Raw genomic sequence first — 24,804 nt, forward strand, 5'->3', positions numbered from 1 at the left:
TCAAAGTGTACCTTTTGTGAGATCTAGTTCTGGTCTGAGCTGCAGAATGTCCTAGTTGCCATCTGATTTTGATAACTTTATACTTTGCAGGATGGATTAGTGTCAGTTCTCTTCACTTGTAAAATTGTAAAATATTGTTCTGATTTTTTTTGTAGTGTTTCACAATTCCCCAGGTTTGGGGTGGGGCCTGGCATGTGGCACAGTCCCCAACTGCCTGTGCTGTGTCCCCCTTACCTGGCCTGCCCCACCTTAAACACCGTACCACCCCCTACCCTCAACCACTGTGATTGGCCCCTCCTGGTTCCCCAGCTCCTTTCCCAGACCCATCTCCCCTCCCCCAAAACAACAACAACAGCAACAACAATCAAACAAATTAAAAACAGTTTCAAGAAATTATTGAATGCTCACAGTAGATTTATTTCAGCAAGGAAGGAGCAAGTTGCCGCAAAAGAGATTAAAAGCCATATTTATAACATAACATATGTTTAATACATCTCAGCAGTTTAAGGGTGAGAAGGAACTGGAATAAAGAATGAGTAATTAGAGTGGATTAATGTTTCTCTGAGCCAAAGTTGTGAAATGTAGAAGCAACATGCCTGAACTATTCCTCTGGTTCATTTTTCTTCTTATGTGAAGAATACACATATATCTCATTGACTGTATATTGTAAATCAATATGACTTTTAAAATTAGACACCAGTTTGGTGGCACATTTTGAGGACTGGACTTTTGACAGAATCTGTTTTTGGAGCATGTCTAACTATCATACTAATGTTCTGGGCCATGAGAAAGCTACAAATATTAATTTTTGCTGGTTGCCTGTCTCTTTTTCAGTACTGACACTGAAAACAATCCCTAAACGTTTGAGCCCGAAAGCTTGGAGTCACAACAGGGTTTGTGCAGAAAGTAATTACAAGTACACATTCCTACCACATGCAGCAGGATTTATCCTATAGACTCATGCAGCTGAGGAATTCAGCTAAGCTTTAAAGACCCTCAGGTAGAAAAAGGCATCTGGGGTCAGGGAAATACCATGCTAGTTGGCTGCAACTTACATAAAGAGAACCCTGCCGGAAAGATCATTAGGAAGCACCCAACACAGCTGACAATGAATGATATTTTCTCTCTCTCACTCTCAGCATTAAAAAGTGTAGCACACATAGGGACATTGTCCTGTTAAAAATTAGGAAGAATAAGGAGCACATTATTCTAATAGGACTCAGACTACTGAACAAGTCCCCCACCCCCCGCAACAGTAATGTTTACAGCAGGCACATATGTTTTACTAAATATTTCAGTTTATTTATTAAGGCTTCTTCCCAAAGTTGGGCACACAAGAAAATATAATTAATCATATAACAACACAATAAAATATAAGTTCATTGAAACAATAGGAACAACTAAAGCCAAAGCCACAGCTTTAAACCAAGCCATGTACAAACACATTCAGCTCTAACCCTGTAAAAAAGTATGGGCAAACAGATAGGCCTGTGCTTGGCACTGAAATGACAGATGTTTTGTGTAGTGTCAAACTAGGACTAGGGAAACTCAGGGTCAAATGTTCTCTAAGCTATGCTGCTGGGTGATCATTGGCCCATCACTGTGACTCAGCCTAACCTATCTCAAAGGGCTGTTACGAGTATTAAATGGGTGGCAGAGAAACATGTATGCCATAAGAAAAAATGTAATAAAATAAGTAAAAAGGAAAGCTCTTAGACCCAACCAAGGCTTCTGAGAGTGGAAAGAAAAGGAGATGTGATTTTAGCTTGTTCTTACTTCCCAGTCAGCTCAAGAGGGTTGAGGAACCATTTGGAACAGCACAGGAGGTATATATGGCAGACATCAGGAGAAGTGAGGAGAAGTGAGTGGTGAGCTCCCGTTGCTCGGTCCCAGCTCCTGCCAACCTACCAGTTTGAAAGCACGTCAGAGTGCAAGTAGATAAATAGGTACTGCTCCGGCAGGAAGGTAAACAGTGTTTCCGTGCGCTGCTCTGGTTTGCCAGAAGCGGCTTAGTCATGCTGGCCACATGACTAAGCTCCCTCGGCCGGCTTCCTCGGCCAATAAAGCGAGATGAGCACCGCAACCCCAGAGTCGGCCACGACTGGACCTAATGGTCAGAGGTCCCTTTACCTTTACCTTTACCTTTACCTAAGAATCCATCACCTCAGTAACAATATTGATGCTACAGCAGGTACATTATTTAAGCAGGTCCTTAGCATCCCTTAAACCCTTGAACATTAGGATAGCTGCAATACATTTCTACTATCAAGTGTTTAAAATGAAAAAAAGAGAGATTCCCTCACAAGCGTAACTCAATCTTTTAATTATTTGTGCAAATGTCAGCCTGTGTGCTGATTGCCTCAGCTGATTTACTTCTTGACAAGAAATGTTTGTATAAGGACGCCAGCAAGAAATATGAGAAGAAAGGAAAGCCCTTAGGGAGGTTTGAAGAGTTCTTTTACGGCTAAATCTACTGAATAAGCAATTGTAGCTGGACACAGAGGAGAAAAATCCACACACTGGATTACAAAATTTTTGCAGATATTTTGGCTAAAAGATTAAAAAAGGTACTAGTAGAAGAAATTCACAAAGATCAAGCGGGCTTTCTCCCGGGTAGACACTTGTCTGACAATACGAGGAACATAATTAACATCTTAGAAAAACTACAAGTGAACATTAACACTAAAGCAGTTCTGATATATGTGGACGCGGAGAAAGCCTTTGACAATATTTCTTGGAGTTTTATGAAGAAGAATTTACAGGGGCTGGGGGTTGGTCAAGGTTTTGGAAACGGTATAGGTGCAATTTACTCAGAACAAAAGGCTAAATTAATTGTGAATAATGTAGTGATGGAAGAATTTAAGATAGAGAAAGGAACACGACAAGGTTGCCCAATCTCTCCATTGCTTTTTATATCGGTCCTGGAGGTTCTTTTAAACATGATTAGAAGGGACCAATTGGTTAAAGGTATACAAGTCGGAGCTAAACAGTACAAATTGAAAGCATTTGCCGATGATTTGGTATTGACATTACAGGAGCCAGAATCTAGTACTAAAAGAGTACTGGAACTGATTCAAGAATTTGGTCAGGTAGCGGGTTTCAAGTTGAATAAGATGAAAACTAAGGTGGTAGAGAAAAATCTAACAGTGACTGAGAGAGAGAGGTTTCAGAAGGAGACAGGATTAACACTGGTTAAGAAAGTGAAATATCTAGGGGTTAATATGACTCCCAAGAATGTGAATTTATTTAAGGATAATTATGAAAAATGCTGGATGGAAGTGAAAAAGGATTTAGAAATATGGTCAAATTTGAAGTTATCATTGCTAGGCCGAATTGCTGCGATAAAAATGAATGTATTGCCAAGGATGCTGTTTTTGTTCCAAACATTGCAAATTTTGGATAAAATGGATTGCTTCAAGAAGTGGCAGAGAGATATCTCTAGATTTGTCTGGCAGGGCAAGAAGCCTTGAATAAAATTTAAGATATTAACCGATGCTAAAGAAAGAGGTGGATTTGCCCTGCCAGACTTAAAACTTTATTATGAATCAGCCGCTTTTTGCTGGCTGAGAGAATGGCTGCTTCTTGAAAATACTGACGTGTTGGACCTGGAAGGTTTCAATAATGTATTTGGGTGGCATGCATATTTGTGGTATGATAAGGTCAAAGCTCATAAAGCGTTTAAAAACCATATTGTCAGAAAAATATAAGGATTTGCTTGAAAATAAAACCCCAACGTGGTTGTCACCAATGGAAGCGAAGGCTCAGAAAAAGCTCAATATGGAGGCCAAATGGCCGAAATATTGGGAAATTCTGGAACAAGAGGGAGACAGATTAAAACTGCAGAGTTTTGAAAAACTAAAAAATAGAGTGTGAGATTGGCTTCATTATTACCAAATAATGGAAGCATATAATTTGGATAAAAAAATTGGCTTCCAGGTGGAAAAATCAAAATTGGAAACAGAACTGTTAGATCCCAAAATTAAGAACTTGTCAAGAATGTATAACTTGCTGTTGAAATGGAACACTCAGGATGAAATGGTGAATCAGCTATGATTAAATGGGCACAAGATGTTGGACATAATATTATGATGGCTGACTGGGAACAGTTATGGACCACAGGTATGAAGTTTACGGCATGTAATGCCTTAAGAGAAAATATAATGAAAATGATCTACAGGTGGTACATGACACCAGTCAAGCTTGCAAAAATTTATCATTTGCCCGATAATAAATGTTGGAAATGCAAAGAGACTGAAGGTACATTCTTTCACCTTTGGTGGACATGCCCAAGGATTAAGGCTTTCTGGGAGATGATCTATAATGAAATGAAAAAGGTATTTAAATATACCTTTCTGAAGAAGCCAGAGGCCTTTCTCCTGGGCATGGTCGGCCAATTGGTGCCAAAGAAGGATAGAACTTTCTTTATGTATGCTACAACAGCAGCAAGAATACTTATTGCAAAGTACTGGAAGACACAACATCTACCCACCCGGAAAGAATGGCAGATGAAGGTGATGGACTAGATGGAACCGGCGGAAATGACTGGCAGAATCCGAGACCAGGGAGAAGAGTCGGTGGAAGAAGATTGGAAGAAATTTAAAGACTATCTACAGAAACATTGTAAAATTAATGAATGTTAGAAGGATGTTGGAATGAAACTATGTGGTTTTAGCAGAAAGGTTATAAAGGTTTAGGAAAAAACAGACTGTTAATTGGTGAAAGGAGGGAAAGTTAAGTTATATTATATTAAGATAAATTACAGGACAAAAATTGGAAAAGAGGGAAAGGATTTGCTGAAATAGCTAACTGAACTAGAATACAAAAAAGGGAGGTGTGAGGAGGTCAAGGAAACAAGCAAATGAAAGATAAGTTATGGGAAGGTTCGTTGTGTTTTTTAATTGTTTCTATTTTTCTGTTTTTTTTCTTTTTTGTTTTTTTTTCTTTTTTCTTATTAAGATGTATTGTACTGTTTTTGTTTAATTTGGTGTTTTCTTTTTTTTCTTTTTGTAACCTTTAAAATTTTAATAAATATTACTTTAAAAAAAAATCCACACACTATACTTTGGAGAATTACATACGAATCGTAAGCACATTTGCTTGGAGTAAAGATGGATATGGTAACTTAAATTGGTGATGGACTCTATTGCCACTACACTCTTGCAAAACTGGAATTTTATTTTTTATTGGAAAAGTGAACAAATGATGGGAAGAACCAGTAACTTAAAGCCATCCTACTTGGCGCTACTAGAAGGAATTCACAGGTACTTGGCAGTTCAATATTTTCATGAAAGGAAAATATATTGTTAAATTTTTGCCCATCCAAAGGTTTTGAAGGCCTTCACACTCAAAAGTCGCAACCCTAGATGTACAGTAATTTATCGTATTATTTTCACAATAAAACACGAGGTCAATGTTTATACTGGTATTTCAAGAAGTGAATACTTCTGTATATTAATGAGTAGTGGCTTTTTTGTTTGTTTAACATATTTATTTTTGTGACTAATAATAATAATAATAATAATAATAATAATAATAATAGTAAATTTATTTATACATACATACATGCCCCGCCCATCTGACTGGGTTTCCCCAGCTACTCTGGACTGCTCCCAACAGATTAAAAAGAGAATAAAACATCAAATATTAAAAATTTCCCTAAGCAGGACTGCCTTCAGATGTCTTCTAAAAGTCAGACAGTTGTTTATTTCCTTGACATCTGATGGGAGGGCATTCCACAGGGTGGGTGCCACTACCGAGAAGGCCCTCTGCTCTCTTTAAGAGCAGTCATTATTTCTGTGTGAGCTTTCTGTCGATCCATAAGTTAATTGGTCAAATGTATACTAAAATGTGTCCATCGCTTACTGAGAGCATGGCCCAACTTAAAGTTAAGACTCAATTTCAGTGTGATGGTTCACTATGTGCATAAATGTCTTCCATTGAAGCCAAGGAAATTAAAATGTTTGGCTGGATTGTGTCCCTTTTGGCTTGCCGTAAGAATTAGTTACAAATCTATAAAACTCAGACTGCTGCTTCTTAGCACTGGCAAGAGGGAATATCTGATTGGCGCATGAAATACGTATTTCCTCCTTTTGGTACCTTAGTCAGAAACAGGGCCTTTTCTGCGTGATGCCTGACTTGTGGAATGTCCTAAATGGGGAGATCTGTCAGACTCCATATCTTCTGGTGTTTAAGCAGGTACTTCAAACCCACCTATTTGCCTGTATTATTGTTATTAGTTAACTTTTTTAAAAGCTTTACATCTGATAACAAATTCAAGTTGCAGGCTGATCCCAAAACAGTGATTAAATTAACCACCTGTAAATTGACCAGCCATTGAGTTTTGATCATTGCTATGTTGGATTGTTTAGTTGATTTATTGATGCTTTTATATATTGCTTATATTGTAAGACTTCGTGGATTTTATTAAAGCATATGCGTTTATTCCTTTTTAAGCCAGATTGTTAGCCACTTTGAACATAAAGAATAAAGTGGGTACCTAGGCAGATAAAGGCACAGCCAATAGATCTACCATAGCTTTAATCATCTCTTCAGTAGACCATATGAAAGGGTGACTGAAGCTGTGGTTGGGCTTCCGGATGCTTTCTGCCTGACAAAGTCACATTATTGTCCTCTATATTTTCTACAACATATAGAGTGCAACAGGCTGAATGGTAATGTTTGTAACAAATTTTTTACTGGTTCCTTCCTAACATACGAATCAAGTGCAGCATGTACACCATCCTTAAGCAAGGGATATAACCTATTTAATTAAAGCCAATGTAGATATATTTCTTCCTTTCTTTATACATTCTTGTTTGAATTCATATATTACACATAGTTACAGATAGGTAGCCGTGTTGGTCTGCCATAGTCAAAACAAAAAAAAAATTTTTTTCTTCCAGAAGCACCTTAAATACCAACTAAGTTAGTTCTTGGTATGAGCTTTCGTGTGCATGCACACTTCTTCAGATACACTGAAACAGAAGTTGCCAGATCCTTCTATATAGTGAGAAGGTGGGAGGGGTATTACTCAGAAGGGTGGTGGGAATGGGTGATTGGCAGATAGCTGTGATGAGCCTGTTGACGACTCTTAACGACTGCAATAGGTCTTACAGGAAAAAGCAAGGGGTGAGAAGGTGAAAAATGGCTTTGTCATGTATAATGAGATAAGAATCCAATGTCTTTGTTCAGACCAGGTCTCTCCATGGTTTTAAGTTTGGTAATGAGTTGCAATTCAGCAGCTTCTCTTTCCAGTCTATTTCTGAAATTCCTTTGTAGTAATACAGCTACTTTGAGATCTTGTATAGAATGTCCTGGGAGATTGAAGTGTTCTCCTACTGGTTTCTCTGTCTTGTGATTCTTGATGTCCGATTTATGTCCGTTTATTCTTTGGCGTAAGGTTTGGCCTGTTTGTCCAATATAGAGAGCTGAAGGACACTGTTGGCATTTGATGGCATATACAGTGTTAGACGATGAGCAATTAAATAGTCCCAAGATGGTATGTGTGACTATTACACAGTCCTCGAATGTGATTAAGGAAAGGTCCATGGAATGTCATGGATGATACAGCTGATGAGGTTGGCTAGCTTTGGTGGCAGACACAGGCAGGCTGGCTCAGGCAGCTGGGTTGGGCAGAACAAGGTTTCCGGATATTTCCTTGTTTCACATTCAAGGACTGTGTAATATATGAATTCAAACAAGATTGTACTATGAAAGGAAGAAATATATCTGCACTGGATTTAATTAAATAGGTTATATACCTTGCTTAAGGATAGTATATGGTGTACATCCTGGACTTGATTCTTATGTTAGGAAGTAACCAGTAAAAAATTTGTTATGAACATTACCATTCAGCCTGTTGCGCTCTATATGTTGTGACTATTGCATCTGCGTAACAAGGTATTGTATTTGTTTTGACCCTATATTTTCCACTCACATATGCAGGCATCTCTGCACTGGCCATTCTTACAATGTTCAGCATTCATATTAGGATCTTTGCACAAACATGCAATCCTTCGCAACCACATTTGGAAACTTTAATAGGAAGGAGCTACATACTACAAGTGCACAGGGTCAGCCATTTCTGCTACCATGACTTTCCTTTTTCAATGTAGCAGTTGGAAATGGCTGCGGTGGCCCCTTTGTAAGTAGCAGCATCAAAAATTGACCTCACTTCATGTGGCCGTGTACCCAAGTGTATGATTGGGTGAATAGCAGCTTACATTGCCACTGCTCTCACTAGGCCTCTAAAATGTCACTTAAGGACTATTGTGAGTGCTGCAGTGTGGTAGACTAGGAAACATTGGCTCCATTGTGGCTAAGGTATTAATGCTGTTACAATTAGACCAGTCATGTCCTCACACTATCAATAGGACATTTGTGTCTAATTCTGTGACCAGTTGCTTCCCAAAAGCTCTTCAGCTCAGGCTGGTAGCAAGTTGCTGCAGGTATTATTATTTTTTTAATCCACAGGTGGGAGGTGTATTTCCAGTTATAGATCATATTAAAACATTCTTGGTTCATTGTCTGGTACTTTTCCTTCATTTTGGAGCCTGGTTTATGCTCTTTGGCATCAGAGATCAATGCTTCCATTATTTCTGTGTGTCGTCATGCTGTTTTATGAAGGCATTATTTATAGTTATATTTTGACAGGGAGAATTTTTCCCTTGTTTTTCCAGCCAGATGTACTGCCTTGTCTCTCAGAAGAGCAGCTTAATGCCCTTCTGGAAGAATGTATGCAAACCCCAAGAAGAGTAAACAGTCTTACCTTGCCAAAATCTCAGGGATCCTTTCTTGAACGAACAAGTCTCTGTTGCAACACAGCTAAAGACATCATTCCATCAGATGATGCCCAAAGTGTGGAAAAGCTGGCAAACCCAGAAATGATGGATGCTCAAGATACATGTTCAAAGGAAATGATGGAAACCTCTGACTGTAATCTCAGCAGAGCACTGGATGAATCTCACCTGTTAGAGAAAAAAGAAAATGAGAATCAAGAAAGCCAAGAGGAGGAGATTGTGCATGCCAGTAGCTCTGAGGACTACTTCATGTCAATAGCCCTTAGCACAGAGAGGCTGAAAAAACCTTCTTTTCTTGATGAACCTTTTTATTGTGTCAGCACGAACAATGAGCCATCCACAGATGTCAACATTCCTAGCATACCATTGAAAACCAGAGGAGGTGAGGTTCTTAATAAACCGTTGGAATAGGCTTTTGATTGTGATTTTAAAAACCCAAGCAGGTTCTCATCGAAGGTATGCACTAATGTATTATGATTACACTGGTAGGGCAAAAAAGCCCTTTCATAAGGCACAAAACGATGCCAGAAATAACACAAAATTTCAAAATGTTTTCTGACATTCTTGAACTGACATAAATAGCTGTGAGATTAGTTCTCAGGAAAAGCACTAAAAATAATGATTGATTATGTCAGCTGGCAATAAAGTTGGATATACACAGATGAATTATCTCTTTAATAATATGTAAACCTGTTTCTTTTGTTCATTGTGTCGATAAAATGTGTAAAAGGTTGCAGAAAAGGTCAGCTGATTGCATTTTTTAAAAAAGGAACTGGTAGCATTGCTCAATAATAATACAGAGGTGATGGATATTTCTAGTTAGAGATCATTTTAAAATTTTATTGGTTTAGTGTCTGGAAGTTTTCCTGTGTTGCCCAATAATATTAACAAAGGGTGGGAATACATTGCCTGAGCATACCACTGTAATGCACAGGAGTCCTTAGAAGTCAATTAATGTGTATAAATTGGCCAGGCTGCTCTTCAGTTGTGACAAAGTGTTCTAAGTACTCATCAGTCATTTTGACTTTTCTAACAGAAGCCTCTGCTGCTGAATGACACTTGAATGAAGAATGCATTTAAACATATTTTGTTGTTGAGTCTTTTTAACTTTATGTACCACCTTGAACTATCCAGGTAAAGAAAAGTAGAATAAATGCAAGACATAGAATTCTCACAAGATCTTGGCAAAGCCCCTATAGAGCAACAGGCAGATTAGATGCTACAGTAAATATGTAGTTACTGCAAAAAAATAAAAAATAAAAAATAAAAATAAAAATCAGTATCTAGCACCCCTTCTGCTTCCCTAATGTCTCTAGTATATCTAGGGATGGTGTTGGACCAGCATGACCAATGGTCAGGGATGATGAGAGGATGACTGAAACATCTCCTGTGCTATGGTTATTCATATAGCAGCAGTTGACTTTCCCAAGTTAGAATATGGCCGAGCAAGGATTTCCTAGGTCAAACTCCAGTATTCTAGCAAATGAAACATTTACTTGGAATACAGCAATATTGCTTAGCTAGGCATGCCACATTTTCATGGTGTAGTATCTTTGTACCCATCTAGTGGTCATCATGATTAAATGTTTGGGATATGCCATTTTTAGTAGACTGTAAGGAATTATGTGACAGCGACCCAGACATACAAGCTAGAAAGCAGATGAATTGTGCATAATATATGGTATGGAATAAGTGGATGGAGATAAGTTTTTCTTCCTTTCTCTTAATACTTGAACTTGGGGCCATCCAAGGAAGCTGGATGTTGGAAGATTGAGGATAGGCAAAAGAAAGCACTTCTTCACAGAATGCATAGTTAAATTATTTGCTTATCCAGGCAGTAGTGATGATCACTTCGATGGCTTTAAAAGAAGATCAGGCCAATTATCAAAAAACAAGGCTTTCACTAGCCACAATGTTCTACCACCTCTTTTGGAGGCAGGATGCCTTTGGACACCTGTTGCTTAGAATCCCAAAGTGTGCTCTGATCTTGTTTCCTGGTTTCCCACTGGCATCTGGTTGGCAAATACCCTAGGCCAGGAATAGTCAATGCGATGTCCTCAAGGTGTTGGACTCAAACTTCCATCAGTATAGCCAGTATTCTCAGTGTTCAGGGATGATGGGAGTTGTATTCTATCAACATTGGGAGGGCACCATATTGATTACCTGTGGCCTAGTCTGTGGCCAGCAATGCCCAGAGTGGACTGATGGCGGCAATAACATCCAGCTGCTTTTTTCATCTATACTTCTGAATACTGTAGGCCTTTCAATAAGCCGAGAATGGTTTTATTTCTGTACAGATAAACTGAAAGACGAAGACATGACTGAAGAGTAATATGCTGCCACCTTCACTGCATTGGTAAAGTCTATTTCGTTGGTTATTGATTTACTTAGTTAAGATCATTTCAGAAATCATCCAGATCTGAGCCATAAAAGCTTATTATTCTGTGAAAATGTTTTTCCCATAGTAAATGCTTTTTGTCTTACTTTCCTGTGGCAATTGGACTTCTAAATAAAAAATTCTCTGTTTACTTGATTTCTGGAAACAGCATCAATAACTTGCATGCATGTTAATGTTCGTTTTAAATAATAATAATAATCCTAAAGATGTAGTTTAAGGCTCCTCTACCTGATTTCTAATTATGAAATCTTGAAGAGTCTTAGGAAATAAACTACATGACACTGTATGCCTAGGTTCTCACGATGCGTGCAGTATAGCAACAGCTTTTATGTAACTGAGACATAAGTCCGCATTCCTTACAGTGAGCCATATTTAAATATCAACAGAATAAGTCTTTGGCAGATTCATCTAAACAGGAGGCATGCAGAGAATGGGATGCTCAAATGTAGCTCTGTTTTCTGTTTGAAACTTGATTCCCTGCTACTTATATGAATCTGGACATGTTCATTCTTGTGTGTTATGTGATGATGATTTATAAAAAAAATCTGAGCGGGGAAGAACTGCAAAATGCTACCATTACTTTTATGTTTGCTTTTGTGGTTTATTTATTTATTTATTACTTTAAAAACATCTACAGTGACTAGTCACTGTGCAAAACTACACCACCACCACAAAGGCATGGGCCCTGTCCACAGGTTTATCATCAAAGATTAGCTCTAGTCATGCATTAGCATAGTGTCAATGTACAGGCAGCTGTGCAAAACTGTGGACAGGGAGTCATATTAAATTGCACATTGTAACATACATTCTGTTAGAAGTAAAAAAATAGTCTGCTACTCAGATGCACATTCCATTTATGCCGACACCAATGTGTGAAAGCCTGTTAGTCTGGCAAATCTTGTAGGGAATTGCTCTTTCCTTTCAGCACTGAGTAAAAAAGAAGATAGGGATTTATTTAGCATTCATTAATCATTACTAATCATCCATACTGCATTGTTCAACAATAATTAGTAACCCGAGCCCCCTGCCTGTAGGTTTACAATATGCAAATTACAAACAAGGGAGTAAAGGGGAGAATATGAGCAAGCGGTTGTTGAATAGCAATAGGATTATAATAGATTGTGCCTCGTCCTCAAAGGCGATTGTGTGAGAAGAGCACAGTGGGTCCCCTATGAAGGGTAAAGTAAAGGTAAAGGTACCCCTGCCCGTACGGGCCAGTCTTGACAGACTCTAGGGTTGTGCGCTCATCTCGCTCAAGAGGCCGGGAGCCAGCGCTGTCCGCAGACACTTCCGGGTCACGTGGCCAGCGTGACAAGCTGCATCTGGCGAGCCAGTGCAGCACATGGAACGCTGTTTACCTTCCCGCTATAAAGCGGTCCCTATTTATCTACTTGCACTTTGACGTGCTTTCGAACTGCTAGGTTGGCAGGCGCTGGGACCGAGCAACGGGAGCTCACCCCGCCGCGGGGATTCGAACCGCCAACCATGTGATCGGCAAGTCCTAGGCGCTGAGGTTTTACCCACAGCGCCACCCGCGTCCTATGAAGGGTACTTGCACTGAAATATCTTGATGATCCTCCTGCCCACCTAGCAGTTCGAAAGCATGTCAAGTGCAAGTAGATAAATAGGTACCGCTCCAGCGGGAAGGTAAACGGTGTTTCCGTGCGCTGCTCTGGTTCTCCAGAAGCAGCTTAGTCATGCTGGCCACATGACCCGGAAGCTGTACGCCGGCTCCCTCGGCCAATAAAGCAAGATGAGCGCCACAACCCCAGAGTTGGTCCTAATGGTCCACGACTGGACCTAATGGTCAGGGGTCCCTTTACCTTTATCTTGCTGATCTGTGCCTCCGCCTGCAGCTGAGTGGGCATTGCCTTGGAAGGAACCACCTAGCAGCAAGATGTCCCTGATAAAAGAGGAGCAGTAGTGCTGCAGCAGTGCCATGGTTGTAGCCATTTGCTCTGGAGATCGGAGAGTCTGGTTATACATACTTCTAATATGTAGGCGAGCCCACTCCCATGGCACATCTTTCTAAACCTTGACCCTTGCTGTGGGTTTTCCAACAGAAGTGGTGGCATTTGACCACCACTGATAATTAAGGCAACTGAGGTTTAATTTTAAGAATGGTGAGGGGTGGGCGGCCTTAAGTCTCTCTGCTTAACAAGCGAGGTTGGCATAAGGAACACAACCAAAGAGGAGAGATGCCAGGTGAAGGAGCTGATATAACAGGCATCGGGCACAAGTGCAAAGGAACAGGTTTAAACCTGTTGGTACAGGATGTCCCAAGAGCAGGGATTGGTTCTGGCGGATCAGCAGAAGCGCACGTGGCGGTCTGACTAAGTAAAAGAGCAAGAAGCAGACACCAACTTGTCTCGTTTTAATAATAGAAGCAGAAGCCTGGCAGGCAATCAGCAGAGCGGGCTGCAGAAGCTGCTATGCAGAACTAATGTCTGTTTAAACAGCAGCAACTGTAAATCCAGAAGTGGCCAAATACTATTAGTTGAACAGACTGATTCTGTTTAGATGACAGTGGAGGGTAGAGGTCAGTTGCATCTGGTACAATCTCTTAGCCCACAGTTTGCAGTAACCCCGTGCCGCTCAGGCCCTGCTGCAGCCCGATCAACATGGGGGCAGAGCCTAGAAGCTTGCCATGGTTTCTAGTAATGTGGGCACCTTTGTAGCTGTCTAATCCTGCCAAACTTCCTCTTTCTCTGGTGGTCTTTTATATCCTTTTTAGCTGTAATAGGATTATGTGCAGCATAGGCTTTTCTTTCACTGTCCCATTTTTGAGCATCTGCAAAGCTGCTAAGCAAGCCAAAATAAACACATTCCTTTCCTTAAATCACAAATCACTGCATGCCAATATTCATTTGCCTAATATTACACCTGGTTAGACAAGACAACTTTGCTGTGGTTAGATAACTCTGCATACAGTGACATTACTGTCAGAAGTTCTGACTGTAACTACAAGAGGCTACCGCAAAGCAACATCTTATTGACCCAGTTTTGGATTCCTCGATGTTAGGGTTAGCACTAGGCTGCTGAAACAAGTGAAGCAGGTATCACTATATACCCTTTCAATACGTCCCCCTCTTCTTCTACCCATACCTGTTCAGATGTCTTTGCATTGTCATATAATCCCTCCTTTGATGAATTTTACCACTTACTTATGACATGATCATACTTACTAAGGACCTAAAATTCAGCATCTAGGTCCTCAGCAAGGACAACTGATGTTCAGAATTATAGGTAAAGGTAAAGGGTAAAGGGACCCCTGACAGTTAAGTCCAGTTGCGAACGACTCTGGGGTTGCGGCACCCATCTTGCTTTACTGGCCGAGGGAGCCGACATTTGTCCGCAGACAGTTTTTCTGGGTCATGTGGCCAGCATGACTAAGCTGCTTCTGGCAAAACCAGAGTAGCACATGGAAACACTGTTTTTTGACCGTGAAAAGTTAAAGTGTGGCTTAAATTTGTGCCCTTACAAAAATTGGCTTTTACGCTGCTGAAACAGACATATGGTAAAACGGAATGGGTGTGAATGCCTGCAAAATTTTAAGGGAGCGGCTTATATTCGGGTATTGTCTTTTTTCTTTGAATTTTAAAGGCGCAGCTTATATTCGGGTGCGGCTTATATTTGGGCCACTACGGTAATTGCTATTGATTTTTCTTTTATGGTACAAGCACACTCTCTGTGCAGGCCAACTTATAGGCAGCAGGGGCATTCACTCTGAAGCAATCTCTTGTGTCTGTTGCTCCCAATTCCCAGCAATTATGCCCAGGACCGCAGTTTCTTTTGTAAGGAGGGTAGTCTTCCCATCACCCCCACAATTTTCCTAATTTCCTTTATCACACTTTTCAAAAGCATACAGACGCCATTCTAGAGCGAGACGCAAAATCAGATTTCTCAAGTGTGCTCTGCTTTCAACTCGCCTGCACTTTTCTTTTTTCTTTGTCTATTCAGCTGCCGTGTCTCATGTAGGGGTGATCAAGTCCTCCGGAAATGAATAGGCAAATTTGATTGTTTTCTCCCCAGTGAGTTTGCACATTTTTAATGCTGACTGAAAGTGAGAGGGTTCAGTTTCCCCCCTGAGAAACGTCTCTTCATGCTTTCATGAGAAAAACCACGTTTTGAGTAAAATTCCCACCCCACCCCTCACTTTCTGCTCCTGTACTTCCCTGAAGCACCTTGCTGTCTGTTGCATATTTCTTTTTCTGATTTCTCTGGCTGCTTCCTCAGTCTGCTTTGGCTGTTTCAGGCATGGTATGCTGGCCAAAGGTGTCCACCTCCTGTAGGATAACGCCCCGGATCACAACTCGCATGTTGCTCAGACAGAAGCATGGTCCTGTGGGTATGAAATCCTTTCTCATCCCCCTTATTCTCCCAATCTCGCACCATTGGACTTCCAATGGTGGTTCTGTTCTGCTCATGCTTTGTTTTTCCTTCTGCTTACAGCATGGGGGCATGGTCTCCACTGAGCAACATTTGCCCTTACTCTAACTTTCTCAACTTTGTAGCGTTATACAGGCAGTGACCTGACCATTTTAGGCTCATTAAGTTGACATGTGAACTCCAATGCCCAGGTCCTTTTTGACCCAGTAGAGGGCAGAATAGGGGCAGGGGACTGGGAACAGAGGCCCCTGCGAAATGGTCCCTGCCTATAATATGTTTGAAACACTTTGCAGACGATCATTGTCCTCTTGTTCTTGAAACGACTCTGCCTTCCACATACAAATGTCCCCTGCAGACCACATGAGATCTCCATTCTTATTTTGACTGAGTTGCCCGGAATAGCCTATAGCCTCTCTGGCAATGTGTGTTTTCCACTGTCCCTGATATAGGCACCAAGATGCAGGCAAAAAACGTAGTTGGATAACATTGGGTCAAACCATGGTACTGACTGGCTCTGCTTGTACCACGATGGTGGTCCTCTTAGCACACAAGGCACCGTAACCACGCACCTCTCGTTCTTGGTCCCAGGGTGGTCAACAGAGAGGCAGGGCATTGAAATTTGCTAGGGTGAATGTGCCATGGGTATATTGCTTGAATTTTAGCTGGATATGCACGTGTGCAAAATTGCTAAGCATGTAGAAATAAACAAATGGACTCAAGAACTCAAGTTGGGCCTGCTGGATCAGGCCAATGGCCTATCTAGTCTATCATCCTGTTCTCCTATGACCCCTACTGTGACCCCAAGGTCTCGCTCCTAGTCAGTCACCACCAGTTCATATTAAACTCAAAAATCCCAGATGTTGCAACCTTTCTTCACATTGCTTCCATCACAAGAGAACTTTACAACGACAGCATTTTTTATATGTAAGACGTTATTCATAAATGCCATATGTTTTGTCTAACCGCAGAAGCCTGCCACAAGGCAACATCTTCCCATTAATCCAGACCAGTGCCTCAAGTTCCTGTTTTCTTGTCTTGTTCTAGGCCATGGGAGGAAGCAGCTTAGCATGTCAAGCGCATTTCATTATTTCCCTTTCCTTCACTTTTGCCTCCTTCGCTGCCCATAACCTGTTACTCTTATAAGCACATGAGGCCACCGTCACACCAAACCTTAAAACATGGGATTACTTGCTACAGAGAAATAGTAGCCAACCTGGGCAAAAGGTATTCAATCTGAGTTCAATCCAGCCCTCTGGACATACAGTCAAGTAATTGGGTAATAGTCTCAATCTTGAAATCATCATCATCATCATCACCACCACCACACCTTTTTCCCTGATGGGAACTCAAGGTGTCTGACAGCTAAAATGGAAACAAACATAGAAAAAGAGCGATCATTAAAGAAAATTAAATATTAATAGAATATATATGTGATATTAAAACATACAGAGCATTAGAATACGATAAAACTTCAAACATTAAAAACTTCCCTAAACAGGGCTGCCTTCATATGTTTTCTAAAAGTCAGGTAATTATTTCTTTCTTTGACATCTGATGGGAGGGGATTCCACAGAGCCCTCTGCCTGGTTCTCTGTAACCTCACTTCTTGCAGTGAGGGAACTGCCAGAAGGCCCTCGGTGCTGGACCTCAGTGTCCGGGAGGCTGAACGATGGGGGTGGAGACACTCCTTCAGGTATACTGGGCCAAGGCAGAAGACCCTGGGTTAAGTTCCCTGCATCCCAGGTAGGTCTGGGAGAGACTCTGTGTCTGAATGCCTGGAAAGCCACTGTCGGTCAGTGTAGACAGTACTGAGCTTGATTGACCTGTGGTCTGACTCACTCTAAGGGAGCTTCCTGTGTTCCTACTATGTGCTACAAGATGGCTTTGGCTGTAGACCCTGAATTGTACAATCTGAATTGTACAATGTATAATGGTATTTCTTGGCAGCTCTGTGCATCACAGTTTGGATTTGGCAGGAAAGACTGTGAGAGATAGATGCGCAGCCCCATCCTGTGCAGATATTTATTCAAAAGTACGTCACGCCACATTCAATGGGAATCACTCACTAATAAGCAAGTTTGAGATTGCAGCCTCAGAGAAGGCTCCCATTTTTAGGGGACCAATCGTATGTCACCAAAAGATTCAACTGCTTGTCTTTTTCATGTCAAACATTTTTATTCAGGGGAAACAAATAGAGGATTAGAGGATTTCCAGTTGATTTTTGGTAGATGATGTTGAGCTTTTGTATAAGGATTATAGCTGAGTACTTCTTAATATTGAGAAATGTGAGGGGATGTACTTTTAACAAAAGGGAATTGTGTGGCTAATTTCTAGTAAGAACGCCTAAGCCCTGCCTAATAAACTCTGGGCTTTGCAAGCCTGTGTTTGCATATGCATGTTGGGCGATCAACGCACAGGTTATGCTTGTGCATGGCCTGATATTTGTTCCTGCTGAAGCTTCAGGAAGCTTTTGGCAAGCTAGGTTGGAAAATTTGTTCCTTATATTTATATATTGAACTGATTATTTGCACACAGTGTAAGTTGCTGTACTTAAAACATGTAGGAATGTGGCCATAATGTCCAATTTTTGAACCATTTAGGAATGAAATAACCCAAAGATTTGGACATCTTCCATACACGTATTTTCTGGATAAAAGGATTACTTTAAGCAGATTTCCCTGAGCTCTGAAAATCTATTCAAACTTATTCTTAAAGGGTTTCTTTAAACTGAAACTGTAAATCTCTGTTCTAATTCATTTTGTGTACTTAATTTTTTTTAAGTAGTTCTGATTGTTATGGTACTCAAAAGTATTTTCTTCCTTCCTTCCTTTCTCGTGAGAGTGTTACATTCATGTTTGTTCTTGAACATTTCAAGTTTCTCATTTATTTACAGAGTTTTTGTATAATATTATTACAGTTCTTCAGATATGGCCTTTGTGGGCACATTACTGTTGGTAATCTCTCAGTTTAAAGAGGGTGACACAGCTATGGAGGGGAAATTTATATTTTAAAAAATAATCCCGGTTGAGATCTAGAGAGAGCCATTTTTTCTCAGCCTAACTTTAAGAAGTGTTTCCAAGTAGTAATATTTAGTATGAGTTAATATAATGTGATTGGCTTTTTTTTTTTTACTAAGTGTTCGCTGATACTACTTCTAGCTTTGACTTGTATGCCACCATACGAGCTTTAGCTGTTTTCGCTTTAATATTTTAAATGTGTGCACTATATTTTAAAAATGTTTTTATGTTATTTCTTTGAGCCGACTTGAGAAAGACATTTGTGCCTGGAAAGGTAGCATAAAAACATATATATCACTGTTATTTCTCTCTCCTTCTTGAAGTTCTTTGCCCCAATTCTGCAAGGGAGTTATGCATGCAAAAGCAACTTTCATATGCTAATGTCCTTCGTGGAATGGTAACTGCGGGTGCAGATTAGAGGCAGATGTTTATCAAGGTGCACTGCTGAATTGTGATGTACATTTGGACATCCAGTCCTTCTACATTTCTACCCACAAAACTATGCAGGTGAGAATGGGCATTCTCAGTTGCATAATGTTTTACCTGGATGAAGCTCTGTTTTTCGTCATCTATGATACTGGGGCTTCATTCTTTGCCCAGAAGCAGCCAAAGAAAGATTATCAGTTTGTTCAGCTAACTTCTACCTTTTCTTTCAAGGAAAGCAAAAACCTCTGGCTACGTTCATTGTACACATACTGCTCAAAATGTACTCCTATGCTTAATAAAATGCAAGCACCTCTGAATGGGAGGTAGACCTGGGTTTATTACATCCGTGCCCCTCACTGGTGACACAGTTTTACTACTCAGAGATAACAACTGAAGTACTGTTGAAGCAACAGCCTAAATCCTCTGCTGTCATAAACTTGGCATCAAGGTGTATTTTAACTGCTGTAGGGGAGGAAAGCTGAAAGGTATGTGTTAGGTTTTCTAAAATAACTGCTAGTAATGGGAAAGTGGGGACCGAGTGCCAAGTATTGCTATGCTTTCTGTAATAACCTCTAGCGATGATCTTAGTGAATCCAGAGGAAGAACCTAAAAGTGCCTTTAAAAAAGCGCAACACAAGAAGACAGCTGGAAAAGCACAGTAGGAAAATAATATACTTGGTCTTCATATGCCAGAAGCACAGTAGATTGAGTATATTGTTATAATTTGCCAGAAACCTCTTGCGTCTCCTATATTTGAACCTGATTTAGACGGTCAGGGGTCCCTTTACCTTTTTATAAAGCTGTATGTTTCCAGCAAAACTGTGTTCTGTGCTTCTTTATAGATTATTAAGTGTCTGCATTCTTATACAGTGGTACCTTGGTTGCCAATCCATTCTGGGAGTCTGTTTGACTCCCAGAACTGTTTGAAAACCAAGCCGCGCGGCTTCCGATTGGCTGCAGGAGCTTCCTGCACTCAATCGGAAGCTGCGTCGGACGTTCAGCTTCCCAAAAACGTTCGTAAGCTGGAACACATACTTCTGGGTTTGTGGCGTTCAGGAGCCAATTTGTTCAGGAGACAAGCTGTTCAACAACCAAGATACCACTGTATTTGCTTACGGCAGTGTGGTGTGTTAGAGGGTACTGGACGTGGCCCAAAGATGTAATGATTCTGGGTGCACAGGCAAACTAGAGGAATGAGGAATGGCTTGAAACAATGTTATTCCTCAGAGCCTCTAAGACCAACTTGTCCAGAGACTTCTAAGCCTTTGGAACTGCCTGGATCACATGACCTGAGGGCAACCCTCAAATTATCAATTTCTCAATTCTAAGGGCGTCTCTCTAAATTATAAACCCTATCATTACAAAAGAAGAAGAAGAAGAAGAAGAAGAGGAGGAGGAGTTTGGATTTGATACCCTGCCTTTCACTCCCTTTAAGGAGTCTCAAAGCGGCTAATATTCTCCTTTCCCTTCTTCCCCCACAACAAACACTTTGTGAGGTGAGTGGGGCTGAGAGACTTCAGAGAAGTGTGACTGGCCCAAGGTCACCCAGCAGCTGCATGTGGAGGAGCAGAGACGCGAAGACGCGGAGACATGAACCCGGTTCCCCAGATTACGAGTCTACCGCTCTTAACCACTACACCACACTGGCTGCAAATCTCTACTCATGTTATTGGACTCACAGGGTGATCTTGTGTCCTTCACTGTCTCTCCACTTCAGCTACATCACAGGGTGATTGTGAGAGTAAATGTATACCACCCTGAACTCACAGAAGAAACAGTGATAGGATAGATCAGAGGAGAAGCCTACAAATGGAATGTGTAATATGGAAAGCTGTCTTCCAGAGTGAGTTACCTTTTACATTTATGGCAAAAAATTCGGTTAAGCAGGTATTTCTGCCCTTCCCAGAATTCAAAGTCCTGCTTATAAAAGAGGGCAGATGAACATTCGAAGTGCTCTGTAAGAACTATAAAGAGCTCTGTTTCATCTGTTTAGCTCCTATTTCTTGTTATTTCTTGTTATCTAAAGATGAAGTTGTGGTGGTTTGTAGAAAGTAACAAAATTTGCTGAAAATTTTCAGAGCGTTTTACATCAACACTCCAGCACCTGATAAGAAACAATTTGGCATCAGAGCTATTTGTATTCTGCGCAGGAAATGAGCAATCCAACCCACCATTGTCACTGAAAACTCTTCAGTGAGGTAGATTGTGTGGAGTATTATTTTTCCTGTGCTGGCAAATGTTCAGATGTGATATTGAATGTTAGTGATGGACCATGGTCAATTTGTATTACTGGCTGCTTTATAAACAGAGCAATGACATTGTACAAAGGCGAAAATGATAACTTGCAGCTAGGCCTGCTCCATAAATGAAACATACCGTAAGTCACGCTTAGGCCTTTTGAAACCAGTGGCCTTATATATTCATAACTCTGGGTTGGATTATAATCTGGCTGTTCAAATAAAGAAGACTGCAGTATGATAGGTGAACTTGCGTTATTTTAGAGTAGCAGATTATTGTAAATTGTTTTTAGTGTACAATAACAAAATGTATGATAGTACTTGGGTGTGTTTCAGCTGGACTATGGATATTTCTCCTCCCTATGAGTTGCTTCTTCTGTGTCCACTATAGGTCTTGAACTAATGTCACCATCGTTCCTTTCCCTCCTGAACCAGGATGGCTATCTTCAGGTGCTGTAGGCAAAACACGCTTAGAATCATAGAATCGTAGAAGTGTAGAGTCAAAAGGGATCACAAGGGTCATCTAGTCCAACTCTTTGCTATTCAGGAATCTCAACTAAAGCATTCAAGACAGATAGTCACCCAAGGAAAACCACCAAGGAAGGAGAGTCCATAACCTGCAAAGGGAGTTTGTTCCCCTGTCAAACAGCTCTTACTGTCAGAAATTTCTTCCTGACACTTCATACCACCTTGTAAAACAGCTTCAAACTCAATGTTTATACAGAGTTTGTAAGTTCCACTCTGAGCAACCAGAAGATTACTGCTTTTGAACTGCTCGTGCTGGATTTCAAATCTCTAATATTCTCTCATTCTTCCTTTGTACTGGGCAGAGCTTTGAGGCCTACCAGGGCTTTTGCCTGGTGCCAGCGGTGCCAGGCTCTCTTGCACCCTAGGCAAGGCTAACTACCTGCACCCACACCCGCAACCCAAATTGCTAATTTCAATTTTCAAAAACGGGTGTCTTGTAGAAAACAACAAAAAGCACAAAACTGCTAAAATAAATTTATTTTAAATTGCAAGAACAATCTTTTTCAAATACGAATGGAAATCTTTCAGCACACATTGTGATGCTAACATTTAAGTCTTCTAAAAGTTTCAATTTCAGGCACACCAACATCTCACTTTGTGTGCCTTTTCTTTTGCAAATTTTGTCACCAATTCAGGTCAAGTGCTGATGCTTGGGCATGTTCAACTGATATAGTTGCCAAGCCACTATCTTTCGTTCCATTGTGCATCAAAGATTTTTCCAAATTCTTACAGGTCTTAAGTACAGCTTCAGTAGATTTTTTGTTTGTTTGTTGTTGATACAGTATATCATACAGGAAGCCAAATAGGGAGTTATACTGTTGTAGCTGTTGGAATATCTCTTCAGCAGATTATATGGTCATGTCTAAGATATCATAGTAGAAAGCTACTTTGGATTTCTGCTTTGAATCTTGTGGCTTCTTCTTGAGCCTATATCTCAAGCTGCCATGTCTCTCTCCCTTTTCTAACTTGCTTTGTGGCAGTATTTCTAGCTCCTTTGCAATCTCAGTAGCATCTATCAAAGCATGTTGAAAACCCTCATCACACTTGCAGCCCGCAAGGTACTTCTTGGTCACTTGCAATTGGCTTGTAGCTCAATTTAAATCAGCTTTCTTATTTTGTAGTAGATTGCTTGTAAGATTGATTTCAAAAATGATGTTGTACCATGTAGCAAGGAATACCACAAGCTTGAACTTAGAAACAGCATCAGCAAGGGCCTTAGCATCAGTTTGGGAAGTATTTCCAAAGAAACCTCTCAGACTCGTGTCATCAGAGATCTCTACTGTATTAAAGATGATATCTCATTGGTTTCAAAGCATTGATCCAACTCTTCCATTGTGTTTCACTAAGTAGCTTAACAGGTATGCCTAAATCTGATACATAGCTAGTTAGAATTTGCCAATGTGGAGTTGATGAATCGAAATAATGACAGGAGTACCTGGGGTTAAGAACTTAATTCGTTCTGGAGGTCCTTTCTTAACCTGAAACCACTCTTAACCTGAGGCACCACTTTAGCTAATGGGGCCTCCTGCTGCCGTTGTGCTGCCGCCACACGATTTCTGTTCACATCCTGAATTTCATACCTGTGATCCACAACTGTTCCCAGTCAGCAAACATTATGTTATGTCCAACATCTTGTGCCCATTTTATCATAGCAGATTTAACCGTTTCATCCTGAGTATTCCATTTCAACAGCAAGTTATACATTCTTGATAATGTCTTAGTTTTGGGATCTAACAGTTCTGTTTCCAATTTTGATTTTTCCACCTGGAAGCCAATTTTTTTGTCCAAGTTATAAGCCTCCCTTATTTGATAATAATGAAGCCAATCTCGCACTTTATCTTTTAGTTTCTCAAAACTCTGCAGTTTCCGTTTGTCACCCTTGACTTTAAAGAGCACTTAATAAACTCTTGTTGTACCAAATTTGGCTTTGTTTGGACTTTTTTTGACCATAGGAACGCATTAATTGATTTTCAATGCATTCCTATGGGATTTCGTGCTTCGCAAGACGAAAAATTCGCTAGACGAAAAAATTCGTGGAACGAATTAATTTCGTCTTGCGAGGCACCACTGTACCTTAATAGGATTCTGTGATCTCCATTAATGCCCAAAAGCTCATTAATATCTCTAGGATGCATCAAGGGAACTGCATGTACATTGGAGTGAGCTACTTTTACTAGGACCTACCTTTAGATGGTTTGTAAGGCTTAGTCAGAGATTTGGGAAGGGATAAATATGGTTCTATTTTATCAGCTTCTTTGCTTCTGAAGGGTTCTGTGAATAGTTAAAAAGGCTTTCAAATGTGTAGCATATTTTCTGTAGAGTTGCTAAATATCAGCAGGCCCTTTGAGTGAAAAAGGGGGAAACTCGACCTTCTATTACTGATCCACCTCATCTCATCACTCTGACTTGTAACTTAGATGCACTGCTGGATTAATTGTTGAGCCTGGAAGAAGATTTCTCTCAAATGCAGGCCTAATGTCTTTGAAGAGGGACGCAGGTGGCATTGTAGTCTAAACCACTGAGCCTAGGGCTTGCCGATCAGAAGGTCGGCGGCTCGAATCCCTGCGACAGAGTGTGCTCCCGTTGTTCGGTCCCAGCTCCTGCCCACCTAGCAGTTTAAAAGCACGTCAAAGTGCAAGTAGATAAATAGGTACCACTCCAGAGGGAAGGAAAATGGTGTTTCCGTGCGCTGCTCTGGTTTCACCAGAAGCGGCTTAGTCATGCTGGCCACATGACCTGGAAGCTGTCTGTGGACAAACGCCGGCTCCCTCGGCTTATAGAGCGAGATGAGTGCCGCAACCCCAGAGTCGTCTGCAACTGGACCTAATGGTCAGGGGTACCTTTACCTTTAATGTCTTTGAAGCTGTTTCATGGGGTGTGGCTAAACTAGGTGAGGGTAGCCGATTGGCCTCAAACCCTTGGTGAGTTAGGGATTTCCCCTGTATGCAAAGACAGGTTCAAGCAGATTGAGCAGATGAGAGCATGAAGGTGGTTTGTGCATGTCCTGTAGA

General features: G+C 40.7%; 1 protein-coding gene across 3 annotated transcripts in view; it reads left to right on the forward strand.

Annotated features, from left to right (window-relative positions):
- The window catches only part of FSIP1 (fibrous sheath interacting protein 1), a 95,662-nt gene that overhangs the window by 58,377 nt on the left and 12,481 nt on the right, over positions 1-24,804 (forward strand). Inside the window, exons 12-14 of one of the 3 annotated variants that reach the window (XM_083614906.1) lie at positions 8,679-9,180; positions 11,096-11,154; positions 20,746-20,838. In XM_083614906.1, the coding sequence (XP_083471032.1) occupies positions 8,679-9,180; positions 11,096-11,130 (537 nt within the window). In that variant the 3' untranslated portion in view covers positions 11,131-11,154; positions 20,746-20,838. Of the gene's footprint in view, positions 1-8,678; positions 9,181-11,095; positions 11,332-20,745; positions 20,839-24,804 lie in introns of those variants that run through there. The other 2 variants (XM_083614907.1, XM_083614905.1) reach the window with 2 other exon arrangements.

The sequence above is a fragment of the Podarcis filfolensis genome (assembly GCF_964270895.1).
Source record: "Podarcis filfolensis genome assembly, chromosome: 1".
Lineage (NCBI taxonomy): Eukaryota > Metazoa > Chordata > Lepidosauria > Squamata > Lacertidae > Podarcis > Podarcis filfolensis.